We start from the raw sequence: 18,766 nt of genomic DNA on the forward strand, positions 1-18,766 counted from the left end.
CTGAACGCACCTCAGGATGCCCTCGGTTTAAAAATCACTTGGCTCTAGATTACACCTGTACTTTGTTTGCAAAATCAGACATAATATCACTCTAATCTGTGTTCATTTCCCAGAAATTGCTTTAATATCTTTGCATCTAATTTGAAAACATTTCAACTGTAGCAAATTGCTTTTCAATTGCACACAAAAAAACACCCAACAAAACAAATGCATCTTTCCTGTGGTGTAAGTGTCGAGATGTGTTAAATTCCTTACAAAGCGTTCTCATAGATCCAACAGAAAGACAATGTTGAGTAGATTTTGCAGTCCTCAACCACAGGAAATAGATGGCTGAAAAAGACAGATCCTCAGGTGGGCGGGGCATACGTGTTTCTACTACTATGTTGAACATTCATATTGCAATGTATAGGGTTATCTGTGGATCTTCGGTCAATTAAATGGTGTATCAGCCTACTCAGTGACACCCACAGAACGCAACTGTGAAAAGGTTTCACAAAGATTAGCCTCATACACACAAATACTCACTGAGAAGGTTGATAACCCATTTCATGGACACAAGATCCACAGGTAAGGCTGTAAATTGCAATATGAATGTCCAATACAGTAGGTTGACAGATTAGTATAACGACACAAGGTGAGACCCAGATGCAGACACGGGAGGCAGATGCTTTGAGCTCTGATATTTACTATAGTCCAAGGGGTAGGCAAAAGGCAGGTCGGGGACAGGGTCCCGAAATAAGAGCTACAACACTAACATTTGTGTAAACTCTTCACAGTTGTGTTCTCTGGGTGTCACTGAGTAGGCTGATACCCCATTTCATGGACCCAAGATCCATAGGTAATGTTGCACATAGCAATATGAATGTCAATATGCACAATAGGCTGGACAGTGAGGTGATTTCCCACAAAGTCCTGGTACCCCATTTTAAGGACCCAAGTTCCATAGTTAAGGCTGTGTTTTGCAGTGTTTAGCTTTATCTAGTGTATAGTCCAAAGGTGGCATAATTTCACTATTTATTTCAGTTTTCATCACTTTCACTGAATTACTTTTATTTTTTTAAGGCAAACCACAAATTCCACTATTGTGGCTCACCGTTATTGTGGCTTGCTTCACATAAGTACCACAACCTTGTTCGTTTGCTCCTTCCACATAGTCGACAAGAAACTCACACCTGAAAATACCTGCCCTGCATTTCGGGTTGGGCCCCTTATAGCCTACATAGTCATTGCTTGAGGCATGAACACTCACAGCCACGTTTACATGCACACCAATATCAGAATACTTTAGTAATGATAACGGACGTTATTATTCGGGATACTCAAGTAATCTTATTTGGAGTTAACACATATTAACATCATATCCCGTTTACAATAATCAGAAAAAACTTGTATCCCGATTATGAAAAACCCGGATAAAATGTATGGGATATGCTGATTTTAGATATTTATGCATAAGTAATCTATTTAACACATGCTAAATTTGTCTTTTTCTTTTAGGGACCAGGGAGAAAACGCAATAACTCCAAAACAGTGGAAAGATTAGTTTTGTGTAAAATGTAATCAGTTTCAAGTAAATGAAAAGCGAGAAAACATGAACCACGTTTCTGATAAAACTTCAGTTCGTCATGTCATATTTAATTGGTTGAAATGTCTGCATGCAAAGATAACACATTACACAAGCATTTGCATTTTCTCAAGAGATGCTGAAATAAGTCAATAATAGTTCTCTACTCTTGTTCCCAAGACAAAATGATCATTTGTTGTGTCATTTTACTGCAAGAAATGTATAATTCTGCAGGAGTTAATATATTAGAGCGTTATAGGCTTTAGAGTCAGTGTCCATATTTCAATTACTATTCCATTTAACCCATATGAATTTAAATGAGGAATATTATGTTTATCATGGTGCAGGGATACACGTGAGCGGGATATCAAAGGTGCTTGTAAACGATTTCTCCCGAATAGGACCTTAAGTGGGATATGAGCTACTATCCGGAATAGTGTGCTGCATGTAAAAGTGATTGTGAACATCCCAGTGGTTCTATAAAGCCCAGTAGCGGCTGCCCAGGATATCCCCAGTGAGAGAAAAAAAACTGTAGACGGCTACATGGAGCAGTGTTGCCAATTTAGTGACTTTGTCGCTATATTTAGTGAGGAGCTTAGGCTGCATTTCGCAGTCACCACGTCCAGTGAACACTGCTACATGACTGAGGTTGTATACTCCATGTACAGTGATCCTCAAAACATATTGTATCTGACTTTTTTGAAGTCCGTGCTGGGTGAGGTACAGTTGGCCATCAAGGCTTTTGAGGGAGAGCAAGTAGATCCTCTTAAGCAACTTGACAGCTTGGTTAGCCTGATCAAGTCTGTGCGCAGCAGGGTGCTCAATCCACTGGCAAATGTTGATGTACTCAAAGGGCCAATAGATGGATACATCAGTCCCAAACCGTACATTGGTTACCTTTTTGAGTCAAAGGCAGCTGAGCTCCACCTAGCGCCCGAGGAATAAAGCAATGTCCGAAAGCGGTGTGTAGCCTTCACCATCTCCCTCACGAAGGAGTTGAGGGTGAGACTGCCGGACAACATCGAAGCATTACAGTACATGTAGGTTTCAGTATGGAGGAAACTCTAAAGCACAATAAGAGCCCTGGAGAAATATAAAAAAAATAGTCAAGCTCCTTGGCTACTCCCCTGCAGAGATAGACAAGATTGTCCAGCGTGCCATCCATCTTAGTAAATGGAATGAGACAAAAAAACACACTGGGCTTCTGGAGTGAGATTTGGAAGTTCAGGGATGCATCCGATATCAACCCGTTTCAATAACTTGCCATGGCTTCTGTGTCTGTGTTGTCCTTGCCCCACTCGAATGTGGCAAGGACATCGATATGGACTGAAATGTCTGGTGAGGCTTGTTATGAGCACCAGCTGCCTGATAATGTGTTGCAGCTTTTTTGGCACATCAACTGCTTACTCACTTAAGTCAGCTCCCTCAGTTGCTGAACCTGCCATAGAGAGCCTTTACCAAAATGACGATGACCCAGCACAGCCTGTGTGTGTGGAGGGGGATCTGGGGAAAAAATATTAACCTGAATTAGGGCCAGACTAGTTACCGTAATTTTTTCTAATGTCTATTTTTGGTCCATTTAGATTGCTAATGTAGATTGGATACAATTTATTTTTTAAATGTTACGTTTTACTGTGACTTGTTGTAGTCTCCTAAGTGGACCATAAGGTTAAAAACCAAACCAAATTAAGAAAACTAAACTAAAATAATAATAAAACTCCGCCAGTGTGTCTGTTTTGGGTCACTTTTGCCGGTCCCAAGCCCAGATAAAGGAGGAGGGTTTGAATTGTGACATTAAAAAGAACAATAATGACAGAAGAAAGTTCATTTGTAGTTCTAAATATATTTACGGTATTTTTAACTTACTTTTTGTCTCTCCCACGATGTTATTCCTCTCTCCTACAGCATTCATCACAATTACGTGCACATTGCCAATTATGCAAATGAGGCAATCTCGTCATGTAGCGACTTTTAGGACAGCCAATAGCTACTTTCCTTACTGAGGCAACACTGAGAGAAGACGGGAAACCACGCTGGAAAGTAACGACGACGAAGCGGTTGTATAGCATACATTTTGGTAAGTTAATTCTATACGATGTGTTATTATAGTTTCAATATGTAAATTAAAGTTGAGTTTGAGTGGTGCCGATATTGTATTTGATTTAAGTAGAAACTATGGTAGCTCATGTCAACTAGATTTGACAGAGAGTCGGAGTGGACAGTTCTGTAATTATTTTTCTCGGGGAGTTATCTATTTCATTCTAAATCTATATTGCCACGGTTCCGAGGCACAGGGTATAAGGTACAGAGCGTGTTCTTGAATTGCGAATGAATTCTATGTCATAGCCTGTTTAAAGGTAACGTTAAGCAATTTAACTGTTATGGCTAAGCCGGTCACTGACTCGCTACAATATTTCAAGGTGTGAAATGTTACAATATACTGATGTAAATGTAGCAGATGAAGACTGTCATTAAATGTTCCTGTGTAAACTGCAAAGTCATTGTTGTCTTGTATATAACGGGTGGGTCTAATGCTGATTGGTTTAAACTGCATGCCATCCGGTGTCTATTGCACAATTACCACCAGCTAAATATGACGTTTAAAATGCCTAATTACTCTGTTCCATCTGACTGCGCAATCCACTGTCTCATTAGCCTAGACAGTGAATTTATATACTTGTTCGCCACAATTAAAAAGCATCTAGACATTATCTCATTTCTTTTAGACTAACATTTTGTTTTCAACGGCAAAGATTTGTATAAACCTTGTGTCTCCGACATTTGCAACCTTGTTTCAATATTCAAATTCGATCTCCATCTGTCCCATAGTAATGAGTCTTTCGGGATGAGACGGGCATGTATCGAAATATACATTAGCATAATTGTTATGATTTATATATTACATTACACAAAGAGCTATCAATAGAAAACGGGTCTAACGAAACGGAGTGCAGCTAGTTTGAAGTGATTGTGTTAGGCTAGCGCCTCTGAACGAGAGTGTCCTGACGGGAACTAATTTTCTATGCCAGGTAAAGTCGGCCATCAATAGCTCATTGTTATGGATTTATCCAAATACATGTGTTAGGATTTGTATTTGCATTTATTTATAAAGGTTTTTTGTTGTCAGCCCTATCGGTGTAGGCCAATATTTTATTTTCAATATTTTCACTCCATATTTGCTGAATGTACAAAACATTAAGAACACCTGCTCGGTCCATGACAAGAGGAATCCAGGTGAAAGCTATGATCCCTTATTGATGTCACTTGTTAAATCCACTTTAATCAGTGTAGATGAAGGGGAGGAGACAGGTTAAAGAGATTTTTAAGCCTTTGAGTCTTGGATTGTGTATGAGGGTGTTCTTAATGTTTTCATGTGTAATTTGTTATTTCTGAGAGTACTTTGACTCTTGTAAGATCACGAAATACTCCCTATATTTCTTTCACACCAGAAATTTAAAGTTTTCATGACCATTTTACCCCTATTGTCATAGCCTACAGACAATGGGCAGCCAGGTATCTGTAGACAATGTTCATGTTGTGGTGGTTGGCGGGGGTTTCGGTGGCACCGCCGCTGCACAACAGCTCAAATCCAGGGGGATACCATTCACCCTCATTGACCTCCGTGACGCCTTTCATCACAATGTGGCTGCCCTCCGTGCCTCTGTTCAGAGTGGTGAGAACCTTTGACCCATTGGAAATTGTAACATCACTGGAAAAACACTGATCTAACAATTCCCACTTAAAGAACCTTTGACATTTCTAGTTACTTTCTCACAGGCTTTGCCCAGCAGACCTTCATCCCATATTTGAAGACGTTTGGAGAGAATTTCCTTCAGGGGCGAGTCATATGGGTGGACCCAGTGTCACAGACTGTAGCGTTGGATGGAGGAAAGGTACAGTAGACTGTATGGGCATGCTGGGGTTTATTATGTAATGTCGCTTTCTCTAGTCAGCTCTAGCTGCTGAATATTAACTCTGCTTTGTGTTCTTGGTGTACTCTCCATACTTAGGCATATGCAGTGTGCTGTCCAAAGCAGACTGCTTCTGACAGGCTGGAGATGTGACAGTTTGTTCCTGTAATTTGACTGTGTCATTGATGTCTTACACCACAGGAAGTTCATTACTCACACCTTATACTGTGCACTGGCACAGATGGCCCTTTCCCGGGGAAGTACAACATGGTGGCCTCTTATCAGACAGCCATCCAGAAGTATGAGGACATTGTGAAGGAGGTACATTTTCATGGAAGTGCACTCCCAGGGCTGGTTTGTTGGTCCCGACTTAATGTTCATGTTTAATCTGCACTGAACAAAATATAAATGCAAAATGCAACATTTTAAATTATTTTAGAGTTCCAGTTCATATAAGGAAATCAGTCAATGTAAATGAATTCATCAGGCCCTAATCTATGGATTTCACATGACTGGGAATACAGATATGTTCAGATCAGGTACCTTACAAAAAAAAGATAGAGGTGTGGATCAGAAAAACATCCCAAACATGCTCAATGGGTGACATGTCTGAGTATGCAGGCCATGAAAGAACTGGGTCATTTTCAGCTTCCAGGAATTGTGTACAGATCCTTACATTATCATGCTGAAACATGAGGTGATGGCGGTGGATGAACGACGAGCTTCCCTGAGACTGTTTGACAGTTTGTGCAGACATTCTTCGTTGTGCAAACTCAGTTTCATCAGCTGTCCGGGTGGCTGGTCTCAGACGACCCTGCAGGTGAAGAAGATGGATGTGGAGGTCTTGGGCTGGTGTGGTTACACTTCGTGTGTGGTTGTGAGGCCAGTTGGACGTACTGGCAAATTCTCTAAAATTACGGAGGTAGGGCTGGGTGACATATAAAAATAATTAGAATTCATGTTATTGCTCGATATTCCAAATGCCTGTATTGCACGAATCTAGGTTATTTATTTTTGTTTTTATGAGTGTTTACGTCTGCTTATTCGCATGTCTCTTTCGCTCTTCTGTGTTGTGCACCTCCACATTTACACCAGAGACGTGTATATTTATTTTACCTTTATTTAGTTAGTCAAGGCAGTTGAGAACAAATTCTTATTTACAATGACTGCCTAGGAATAGTGGGTTAACTGCCTTGTTCAGGGGCAGAACAACAGTTTTGTACCATGTCATCTCGGGGATTTGATCTAGCAACCTTTCAGTTACTAGTCCAATGCTCTAACCACTAGGCTACCTCTAATGAAGAGATGCATGTCTCCACCCTAACAATGGGGGGCGTTGTCCCATAGGCGTGAAGGCAGGCGACAAGCTTAGGTCCAAAATAAGCCCATAGAAATCCATTGGACTTAATTTGGACAGATTTTAGCGACTGAAACCTCTCGCTTCGCCTCTTTCTCTATAGTTTACACATACCAAGCCACGACCTCTTACGCCAACAAAGTTGAGAGATCACATCTTCCTCACTGACAAAGAGGTTTGAACTTGCTGTTTGTGAGGTTTGGTCTAACATAATCTGTTATGGACAAACTCATTGAGACATTATTTTATTTAAATACTTGGTGGTTCGAGCCCTGAATGCTGATTGGCTGATAGCCATGGTATGTCAGACCGTATACCACGGGTATGACAAAACATTTATTTTTACTGCTCTAATTACGTTGGTAGCCAGTTTATATTAGCCATAAGGCACCTCTGGGGTTTGGGATATATGGACAATATGCCACGGCTAAGGGCTATGTCCAGGCAGTCAGCGTTGCGTTGTGCATAAGAACAGCCCTTACCCGTAGTATATTGGCCATATACCACACCCCACTTGTGCCTTATTGCTTCAGTAGTAGAGAAGTTCACTTTCCTAACAATACCCTTTTTATATCTCTACTACTCAAATTGCGAGCAGAGCAGACACCACTAAAATGAGAGTATCAATGAACATTGATTCTGGAAAATTAACACTCAGTTTGTCGCGTGTGGCATTGGGGTACCACTAGCGGCATTTGAGCCAAATACTCTTATACTAGCTGCCTAGTCTTTGTTTTATAAATAAGCATGAACACAATTATAAACTCAACAAAAAATAAACGTTCTCTCACTGTCAACTGCGTTTATTTTCAGCAAACTTAACATGTATAAATATTTGTATGAACATAAGATTCAACAACTGACACAAACTGAACAAGTTCCATAAATGTGACTAACATAAATGGAATGTGTCCCTGAACACAGGGGGGGGGGGGTGAAAATAAATAACAGACCGTATATGCATTAAGTACTGCAGTGCATCTCTTCATAGACTGCACCAGATTTTCCAGTTCTTGCTGTGAGATGTTACCCCACTCTTCCACCAAGGCACCTGCAAGTTCCTGGACATTTCTGTGGGGAATGGCCCTAGCCCTCACCCTCTGATCCAACAGGTCCCAGATGTGCTCAATGGGATTGAGATCCGGGCTCTTCGCTGGTCATGGCAGAACACTGACATTCCTGTGGAAATCACTCACAGAATTGCTGGTGGCATTGTCGTGCTGGAGTGTCATGTCAGATTGAGCCTACATTGTAGAAAACTGGTACTGTATGACTTGCACTGTATATTGTGAATCTCCCATCAGTAGAAAAAAAGGAAACTTAGGCAATATCGCACAGCCCTAGTTGGTGGTTTTGGTAGAGAAATTAACATTCAATTCTCTGGCAATGGCTCCTGGACATTACTAGAGTCAGCATGCCAATTGTGTGCTCCCTCAACTTTGAAACATCTATGGCATTGTGACAACTGCACAATGTGCACCTGTGTAATCATGCTGTTTCGTCAGCTTCTTAATATGCCACACCTGTCCGATGGATGGTTTATCTTGGCAAAGGAGAAATGCTCCCTAACGGGGATGTAAACACATTTGTGCACAAAATGAGAGAAATAAGCATTTTGTGTGAAATTTCAGGGATCTTTTTGTCAGCTCATGAAACATCGGACCAACCCTTTACATGTTGCATTTATATATTTGTTCAGTGTATTTTGAAATACATTTGACCGTTGTACCCATTTTCATTGTGTTATGAAAATATTAGTAAATGACAGGTGTTTGTTTTTTCCCCCTGCTTTTGGTCAGGTCCAGGCCGCAGGTTCAGTTCTTGTGGTAGGTGGTGGATCCACTGGTGTAGAGATGGCTGCAGAGATCAAAACAGAATATCCAGACAAGAAGGTAATAATATCCTACATCCCTTTGTTATTCACACCTCTTAGAGACTTTTGGTTGGAGCACAACTAATGGAGCTTGCCCTCCATTCTCAAACACCTCCATGTTTCCAGGTGATCCTGATCCATTCCCATGTTGGCCTAGCCGACCCAGAGCTGCTGCCCAGTGTCAGGCAACAGGCTAAGGAGGTGCTGCTGGAGAAAGGGGTGGAGCTGCTACTGGGTAAGAGGTTATGTCTGGCTGAGGAAATGTTAGTCAGGGTGACACAGCATCACCAGTCAGTGAAAATGCCGTTTTGATTATGGCATGTTCAGCAGACAGAGAATGTCCAAGAGAGCTCATGTGTGTGTGCAGAGGGTGACTGCCTCCCTTCCTCATCATTAATGTTGAATTAGGATATCTGTTGTGACTGACACAAACACTAAATGCCTAGAGTACTTTTCTTTGATCATCTGTTTCATGCTAAACACTTAGTATAATTATCTCAGTGCAATTCACCTGCTGTTATGTAATTAACTTTCACACTGTGGCCTCACTTTTCCATCTGACTCTAGGGCAGAAAGTTTCTAACCTGTCTCTACTGGAGCTCAATGTGACCAACAAGAACATGGTTATCATGACAGACAAGGATACAGAGATCACTGCAGACCTCGTCATCTGCTGCACAGGCATGAAGATTAACTCTGATGCCTATAGCTCCAGCCTGAGTGAGTTGTCTGTCTTGTCCACTAGGTGGAGGGATTATGCCATCTGAGTCCAAGGCAGCCCAGAAATTCAAGAAGTACTGCTCAAAGTGCTGTTGATAACTACTACAGGAGAGTTCAAAATCTGTTAAACCGTTTTGCTGGATATATAAAACGTTTAAATTAATCACCTAATTCCTGTGAAAGATGACTGGTTAGAGAAACCTCATATGATGAACTTGTATATTAAATTCCACATCTGCTCTTTCCATGACATTGACTGACCAGGTGAAAGCAAAATTCCCTTATAGATGACTTATTACATCCACTTCAATCAGTGTAGATGAAGGGGAGGAGAAAGGTTAAAGAAGGATTTTTAAACTTTGAGACAATTTAGACATGGATGTGTGTGCCATTCAGAGGGTATTGGGCAAGACCAGATTTGAGTGCCTTTCAACAGGGTATGGTAGTAGGTGCCAGGTACAACTGTTTGTGTCAAGAACAGCAATGCTGCTGTTTCTTTTTTTACACAAACTGTTGAGTGTATCAAGAATGGTCCAATACCCAAAGGAAATCCAACTTTACAGAACTAAATATTAGGAAGGTGACCAGACTACATCCGCCGTCGCACGCATGTTGATTTTTGTCCCCACACCAGAAGCGATCAGGACACGCAGGTTGAAATGCCAAATCAACTCTGAACCAACTATATTAATTTGGGGACAGGTCAAAAAGCAAACATTTATGGCAATTTAGCGAGCTGGGAAGCTAGCTAGCTTGCTGTTGCTAGATAATTTGTCCTGGGATATAAACATTGGGTTGTTGTTTTACCTGAAATGCACAAGGTACTCTACTCTGACAATTAATCCACAGATAAAAGGGTAAAAAAAAATGTATACATTGTAATTTCTCCTTCAGGCTTCTTCTTTTGACTTGATATGACGGTTGGCAACCAACTTTAAGCTACATTACCACTACCGACTGGAGTGTGGACCTCGGTTCATCTTTCAATCACCCATGGGTATATGCTCATAAAAAAGCAATTTTGGAGATGGGAGAGGCGGGACTTGCAGTGAGTCACAAATAGAAGAGATCTCTATTTTAGCGCCTGGCTACGCACACGACGCAAGCTATGTGGTCAGCATGTTAGTACAGTAGTCTAAACACGATCTACATGCATTTACTAAGTTTCTGTTTATATTTCAGATGGATGCCTAGCAGAGAATGGGTCCCTGAAAGTGAATATGCACCTGCAGGTGGAGGGCTATGACAATGTGTACGCTGTTGGGGACTGTGCTAATGTTAACGAACCTAAGATGGCGTATCATGCAGGTCTCCACGCTGGGGTTGCTGTTGCCAACATCACCAACAGTCTGATGGGGAAGCACCTGGAATCTTATCACCCAGGTAATTGAGACTGTCTCCTCTCTCCTGTAAACCCTACTTCTGTCAATGTTATAGTTTTGACCTTGATCTCTGACTATAGAACATTCTATCATGGGTATATGTCCACATGTCTTCCTGACAGGGAGTGTGACCATGTTGTTAGCCATGGGCCATAATGATGGAGTGGGCCAGTTCAATGGGCTGAGGCTTCCCCGTTGCCTTGTAACCCAGGGCAAGAGCAAGAACCTACTACTGTGGAAAAGCTGGAAGGAAATGGGTCAGGAAGCTCCTTAACGTGTGCCATACAGAACATTGTGGAGCGAAGACATGTGTGTGCCAGCACCGCCTTGAGAGTGCCTTACTCAGGTGACAGCTTGCAGAAGTTTTGTTCTGACATGACTATTGATATGAGACCATATATTTGTAAAATATTTCTACGCAATGTGATGCAAACTTTGTACAATGTCCATTTTTGCCAATGAATGTTAATGTATGTCTTGATTAAAAATATTTAAAAAATCTGAATTTGATGGTTAAATATATTTCTGTAATTTGATACAATTTCAAGAGCAACTGAGCTGAACTCCCCGCTTGTTTTTCTGCTGCTCATTTATGAAAAACCAGATTTGAGCCTTGGGGGTGCGATGTGGGTGTGTTATGTTTGTTTTATCGTACCCTGAAAGTTACTGTACATCTAGCGTAGGTGTTAGGTCCAGCATTTCAAGTTTTAAAAAAAAAGTGAATGAGAACTAGTCGGTGCACTGCAGACGGTATTGAGTCCGCTGCAGCTGGCTTCGATCAGGACTGGTTTCTGAGAACATGGCTACAACTTAATCAGCAAGCTGTTAGCCTATGTAAATAAAGCATAAGCTGCGACACTTTTTTTTTTTTTAGTGCCCAAAATCGCTAACTAGAAGTTATATCTGCTCGTCAATGAATCAACTTAGCAAGTCACTGGCGACGTATGCTTGGGTGTAGTTTTATTTTTACAACGTTCTCACAATCCATTACCAGAGTGTGTCTGCCTGGCAATGTTTCATAGTGAATCAAAGGAACCATCACGCACTCCCAGAAGCATGGCACGCAAATTCATACAGAGATGTATAAATGGTCCGCACTTAAATTTCACAATGCATTTTTTTTTTGTGTGCGAATCCATTAATATTTTATAACTCATGTTACAAAACAGGTCACGGTGGGACACACGATACCTGCTAATGAGTACTTGAAATGTGGAATAATGACAAGTGGCAGTTGATGCAAGTGCACATTGTCTCAATTCTAAGTTTTGCCCAAAACAGTGGCAGACTCAAGTGATCACTATCAGTCACATCAGCAAGTGACCACTCCATAAAGGGCTTATGGTCCAAGTGTTTCAACATAACATTGACGTGTTGTCTTATATAAACAAGTCATCTCCATCATGCAGCACCTTGGACTATCTCGCTGTTTGCTGCTATGATTTCATAGAGCGCAAGTCACCGCAACTGTTTCTCTGTGCATGACAATTCTACCCAGGCATTACAATCCCATGTTAGTGGGAATGATTGTAACCCAACGCTCATGTAAATCGTGACAACCTCAGTTACACATCTCGCAGAACTCCGTTTTGGAATATACTTTAGAACCAAGATTATTCTTACACTTTGGTAAATTTTGGCTCTAGAATAAATGTTTGACTAATATTGATGCCACAGGCCATTTTCAACCAGAAGTTGGTTTTGCTTTCAGTTGCCCTTTTAAAACAGTTGTGTAAATAAATGTTTTGGAGAAAGGGCGAGTTCCAGAGCAACTAGGTAAAACGCCTGCGCAGTCGGCCCTCCGTCACATGCTGCCTGCCTCACCTGGGACAACTTTAGAGATCCCTGTATTTCAACAATCTGGATTAAAATAGCCTCAAGGCAGTTGACAACCATTACTGCCGTTTAACATAGCATTCAATCTACATTATATGGTGTAGGCTCAAAATGAAAGGTCCAATGCAGCTGTTTGTATCTCATTTCTGGGTAACCATTAAGTACCTTAATGCGATCGTTTTCAATTAAAATGGTCAACAAAATTGCTTCTTGGCAAAGAACAATTTTGCTGGGAGTGGTCTGAGGGGGAGGGGAAAACGAACTGTTATTGGCAGAGGTTTGGAACTCTTATTGGTCTATTCATTAATTTACCACCTGGTGATGCCACCAAGTAAGCCAAAACTCCATCCTACCAAAACCGGTTGAAATTTCAAGCGGTCTTTTCAAAAAGCTCTTTGGGCATGTGCACAGATGGGGTCCAGCTATGCAGAGCACATTTCCATTTGCCCTTCCAGTCTCCAAAGTGCCCTTTTGGTATTTTTTTGTCATTGTTCTGAACCCACTGCCCACAAGTTGTCAAGTTTGCCACCCTCAGCCTGTTTGTTTGTTGCTCCTATTGATCAGGGCCCAGTTTCCCAAAAAGCATCTTAAGGCTAAGTAAGGCTAAGCTTGCTAACCTTTATAGGAGCATAGTTAAATCTCTGTGCTTTTGCCCAAAACCATTGTTATTAATGTTGAAAATGTTTGTAATCTAACACCTGCCTCAGACCACTCAGAACAGCGAAGTGCGTTTGTTAGACTTTGGAGAATGTCATAAGATGGGCAAAAGTTATTTTCAACAATGCAAATAGTCTGGGTAGCCATTTGATTAGCTGTTCAGGAGTCTTATGGCTTGGGGGTCAAAGCTGTTAAGAAGCCTTTTGGACCTAGACTTGGTACTCTGGTACAGCTTGCTGTGCGGTAGCAGAGGAACAGTATATGATTAGGGTGGCTGGAGTCTTTGGCAATTTTTAGGGCCTTCCTCTAACAGCGCCTGGTATAGAGGTCCTGGATGGCAGGAAGCTTGGCCCCAGTGATGTACTGGGCCGTACACCCTACTCCCTGTAGTGCCTTGCGGTCAGAGGCCGAGCACCAGGTGGTGATGCAACCAGTCAGGATGCTCTCGATGGTGCAGCTATAGAACTTTTTGAGGATCTGAGGACCCATGCCAAATCTTTTGAGTCTCCTGAGGAGGAATAGGCATTGTCGTGCCCACTTCACAACTGCCTTGGTGTGTTTGAACCATGATTGTTCGTTGGTGATGTGGACAACAAGGAACTTGCAGCTCTCATTGAATCTTAACCATTAGTTTACTCCAATTAGGGTAGGAATGGTAGTGGGGGGAAGAAAGTATAGAGAATACATTTTTTTAAATAAAGGGGATTAGAAATTATTAAAACAATTACATTTATAGATTGTAGATTCTATTTGCAATATTAAAGCTGATCTATTTTTTTCCCCTCCCGCATCACATTCTACACAGAAGATCTCTGCTAAACCGAACGGTTTATCCGTCTCTGTGACCTCAACAAAGTTGACTACAAATAAAGATGCCAATAGAGCTCATGAGCTTGTCGTCCTTAAACCTGGAAATTAGATACCTGTGGTTTGTTCAGCCATCCCTATGGGGAAAGTTAATGGAGAAAGAAGAGTTTTGGGATAAACGTTGAAAATAAGCTCTGATAAAACAGGCTCAGATCTTATTTTGTTTTTTCTTATTTTATTTCTCATTTTGTTCTATGAGATACCAGTCAGGCTTCATAGTTAACATGATATTTATGAATTCTGTGCTTAGTGCCTATATAAATTACATAAATGCTTCAAAATTCACAAAGCGATGTTAGCTGATGAAGATTCTCACAGAACAAAACATGAGATATCCTGTGTTTACCACAGACCTTATGTTTGGCGTCTATCCAAAAACCCTCAAAAAACTAAATTTTCCCATAGGCTTTGTCCAATGAACCATGGTGGAGATAGTGCCTACAAAAAGATGCAATTACTATTGCTCTCAATGTATGAAGCGAACGACCAAGCAGTGGAAGAATTTATTGTGAGTTGTCAGACTAGAAATAAATAGGCCTATACTGTATATGCTAAAAAAATGCTTATATTTTCGCTAGAGGTGTTTTTTTGAGATATGAATTATGAAAGTGCCCCCTGAAATGTCTTTGCATGGCCCTGCAGCTCTTACACTAAAAGGGCATTTTCACAGTATTATTCCAACCTCCATTTATTTTTTAAACATACTTGGTTGATGCGCCTTTGTCAGCGATTACAGCCTCGAGTCTTCTTGGGTATGACGCTTACAGGCCTGGCACACCTGTACTTGGAGTTTCTTCCATTCTTCTCTGCAGATCCTCTCAAGCTCTGTCAGGTTGGATGGGGAGCGTCACTGTACAACTATTGTCAGGTCTCTCCAGAGATGTTCGATCAGGTTCAAGTCCGGGCTCTGGCTGGGCTACTCAAGGACATTCAGAGACTTGGCCCAAAGCCACTCCTGGGTTGTCTTAGCTGTGTGCTTATGGTTGTTGTCCTGTTGGAAGGTGAACCTTTGCCCCAGTCTGAGGTCTCGAGCACTCTGGAGCAAGTTTTCATCAAGGAACTCTCTGTACTTTGCGTCGTTCATCATTCCCTCGATCCTGACGAGTGTCACCGTACAGATGGTGCCAGGTTTCCTCCAGAGTTCAATCCTGGTTTCATCAGACCAGAGAATCTTGTTTCTCATGGTCTGAGAGTATTTAGGTGCCTTTTGGAAAACTCCAAACGGGCTCTCGTGCCATTTACTGAGGAGTGGCTTCTGTCTGGCCACTCTACCAATCAGGCCTGATTGATGGTATGCTGCAGAGATGGGAGAACCTTCCAGAAGGACAACCATCTCCACAGAGGATCTCTGTCAGATTGACCATAGGGTTCTAGGTCACCTCCCTGACCAATGACCTTCTCCTCTGATTGCTCAGTTTGGCCGGGCGGACAGCTTTCGGTAGAGTCTTGGTGGTTCCGATGTGGAAAAGGTCAGGGGGTCTGAATACTTAACGAATGCAGCGTAGGTTAAAAAAAACGGTGTGCTAGTGAAAGAATGCTCAGTTTGTTTGTGTGCAGCATTGGGGTACTACCATGTACCGCTAGTAGCATTTTAGCCAAAGACTGTTCTACTAGTTATCTAGTCTGTGTTTTACAAGTGTGCAATACGCATAAAACACAATGATATAGGGATTTGGCAACTAGTTCTCATTCTGAGAAATAAGGTAGGCCACTTGATTTCAACATCTGAACAAAGTGGACAGGCTAGCACGGGCGTGGACAATAGTGGGAAACTGCCCTGCCCTCTCTCGTCCCACTGTGGGAGGATTTGCTACTTTGTGAATTTTGCTTTTGACCGAGGTCATCATAAAAGGACTAACATCAGGAAAAGTCACAGAACCAACACGTTTCAAAGGTATATAATTTATTATTCCGGTAACTTTGTAAACTACACATTATTACTTTGAAAATGCTGCGGCACGCGGCAGCCACAGCAAATTGTGCCTTGGACATAATTTTGCTAGATTCTAGGATAGATCTGAATCGATACAAAGGCTTTGACACCACAGGGCAAAATCATAACCTGGCAATCCCGCAGAATTGATGTCATAAATAGTGATGACAGTTGGTCATTGCGTCAACGGGCATAAGGCGCTTAAAATTGCTCCAGAATATTCAATTTCCCACACATTTAATTTTATAATACACAGATAGTCAGCTATAGTAGTTTGAGTTGTAATGTTTAGGCTACTCCTTGTATTTGAAAATTAGGCTATATTTGAAATCAAAATGGCACAGCACGCCCACAAGGAAGGTTGCAACATAGAACATAAACGCCACAAATACAATCTCTATCTCATAATGCCAGTTTATGCAAAGCCAACACTCCTGCAAATGTTTTGGCTACGTCATCTTCTGCTGGAGCACAATACCTTGATCTACTCTGTTCAGAAACAACTCGGAAACAGACCAATTTTGTTTAACACATAGTTTGAACAATTTGAGAGTTTACTGGTGAAAGGTGAGACAGGAATCCCAAACTTAGTCAAGCCCTAGCGTTAACAGAGTGAAGTCAGAGAGGCAAATGCCTGAGCTTGAATTGTTGCAACATTTGACGTTATCGATCTGATTTCCGCAGATGGTAGACCAGGTAATGTGGACCAATTGACTGACTAATGGATATCACGGATCCTACACAAATTCTGAATACTCCCAGGGGTTTGTAAAGACCCTAATTTATGTTCTACAGATTACAAGAAGCAAACAGCATCACATGGGGAATTGCACTTTATTAATTTCAATTAAAAATATGTGAATGTGTGAATTTCACATTTGTGAATTGTGAAATCCATTGTGAAATAGATTTTATATTTTGTTCAGATGCAGGTGATGAGAACGTCTTCAAACTGTGGGGAAAAGCTCCTAAAACTCAGAAGGATTTCAATTAAATCAAATCCAGAGTCAACATATTGACAGACCCTTCTTACTCTGAGTCACTTGAAAAATTTAACTTGATTTTGGGCCTCTTTTTCTAGGGCTTTGTCATGATAGGTAGATGCATAACGTTTGACTGTCTTTTTACTGTATGGAAATGTATTGTTCTGCTTCATCAGTTGATATTGACTTCAATCTAATGTATAATGTTCTCTGTATGTCACCATGAGCAACAGCTGGGGTATGTTGCAGCTACAGTGTTATCATGTTTGGTCTGGGACTGACGTCTGTCTTTTTCACCAGTGTTTATCTATGACTTTGTCTGAGTCACCAAGGAAGCCAGTCGGAGATCTGATGCTCTAGCTGCTGCCAAGCTGACGAGAAAACAACCACCCCCTCTGTTGAAGCAGTCAACTTGATCCAAATGTACCCTCTCTGATACCTTACTCTGTGTGGCGTTTACTTGCTTGAATATGTGATCCCTGGCTAAGTGAAGTGTAGGCTATACTGACTGCAGGGTCTTACATTCCGCTGTAACAATGCCCCACTTTAGAGCGGGAAAGCATCGCTTCATAGTTTCGTTTGAATAATACATCATCCACGGCTAATGATTTGGAGGCAAATTTTCCCAAGGTTATGTTCTTTTCTTTTGTAGACGTCACATCATTTTTTTTTTTTGTGAGATGCAATAACAATAGTCAAAAATATATCATCTTGATGATATATCAAATAAGATGTACATCTTTTAAACTGTCTATGTATTAGTCTGCTTGTTATATAAGTATGTTTCACAAAAACAAATGTTTTGTTGTTCTGTAGAGTCAACTGTACAATTTGCAGACAACAAAGCCAAAGAGTGCTGTCAGCCTTAGCTCTGTCTAGTGAGTTACTGTAGATAGATCACACACTGTTTTGTTACTGAGCGATTCATGGAGTTTATCTTTAGGTTGAGGGTTTTTCAGTGTACAAAACCGTGATGTACGGACTACAATCGCACCAAACATTAAAATCTATGTGTAGTTTGTTTATAGATATGCAGTACTCATGTACAACATGAGTTAAACGAGGTTCTCAGTCTGCATAGGTGGTTTATGATGTAGATTTTGCCTAGATTATTTATCATATCAGTTCATGGAAAGCTACTAAATGTATTTAGTCTGTATTTTACTCTCAGCTTACTGTTTGCATTAACTACCACATCTTTAACCCAGTGATATTTAATGGAAGGAACAGAAATCAAATCTCCAAATAAGATCATGTTGAGACTGCCACCTTTGAAGACTGACACGTTCTGTCTCGTCACTAGGCCCCATACAATGACTGTTTAACAGTTTAATGCAACCCTCAGGTTTCAACCCTTTAGGATAGACCAGTGAGGAGAAAATACTTCCAGGCATAATGTACATGCTTTTAAAAAGCCCCAGGCATCGAAGCATCTTTCAAAGCCTGCTCTATGTCATCCTTTAGTTTGACCCTCCTATGAGACACTCATCCCTTTTGGCATAGCTTTTGAATGAGCTTTATTTTATTACGGTGTCTGTGACTTTCCTACGATGATACACTGCAGAATGACACAAACCAACATTTATTGGTGAGTCCACAGTTCAGTTGTTTCTAGCTCCAACAATGCAGCAAATATCTAGCGAAATCTACAAAGTTAAACATTGTAGTTTGCCTGGTTCTCTT

General features: G+C 41.1%; 2 protein-coding genes across 2 annotated transcripts in view; one reads left to right on the plus strand and one right to left on the minus strand.

The window, feature by feature from the left end:
* The window catches only part of ninl (ninein-like), a 46,476-nt gene extending 43,000 nt beyond the window's left edge, over positions 1–3,476 (minus strand). Inside the window, exon 1 of the mRNA XM_035754116.2 lies at positions 3,431–3,476. The gene's annotated coding sequence lies outside the window, so the exon portion shown is untranslated. The remainder of the gene's footprint in view (positions 1–3,430) is intronic.
* Positions 3,477–3,493: 17 nt separating this feature from the next.
* Positions 3,494–11,312, plus strand: aifm2 (apoptosis inducing factor mitochondria associated 2). Its single transcript, XM_035754121.2, has 9 exons — positions 3,494–3,641; positions 5,056–5,237; positions 5,342–5,457; positions 5,677–5,796; positions 8,632–8,724; positions 8,832–8,940; positions 9,273–9,425; positions 10,608–10,808; positions 10,930–11,312. Exons 2-9 carry the CDS (start codon positions 5,066–5,068, stop codon positions 11,079–11,081), a joined length of 1,116 nt encoding a protein of 371 aa, XP_035610014.1. The 5' UTR covers positions 3,494–3,641; positions 5,056–5,065; the 3' UTR covers positions 11,082–11,312.
* Positions 11,313–18,766: the final 7,454 nt, after the last annotated feature.

Source organism: Oncorhynchus keta, chromosome 36 (genome assembly GCF_023373465.1).
Source record: "Oncorhynchus keta strain PuntledgeMale-10-30-2019 chromosome 36, Oket_V2, whole genome shotgun sequence".
Lineage (NCBI taxonomy): Eukaryota > Metazoa > Chordata > Actinopteri > Salmoniformes > Salmonidae > Oncorhynchus > Oncorhynchus keta.

Bases quoted from the DNA above. Each gene is read 5' to 3' on its own strand.
- aifm2 (XM_035754121.2), top strand. From the start codon at position 5,066: ATGGGCAGCCAGGTATCTGTAGACAATGTTCATGTTGTGGTGGTTGGC. The intron at 9,426-10,607 runs GTGAGTTGTCTG...TTTATATTTCAG, and splicing joins TGCCTATAGCTCCAGCCTGA to ATGGATGCCTAGCAGAGAAT. The intron at 10,809-10,929 runs GTAATTGAGACT...TCTTCCTGACAG, and splicing joins CCTGGAATCTTATCACCCAG to GGAGTGTGACCATGTTGTTA.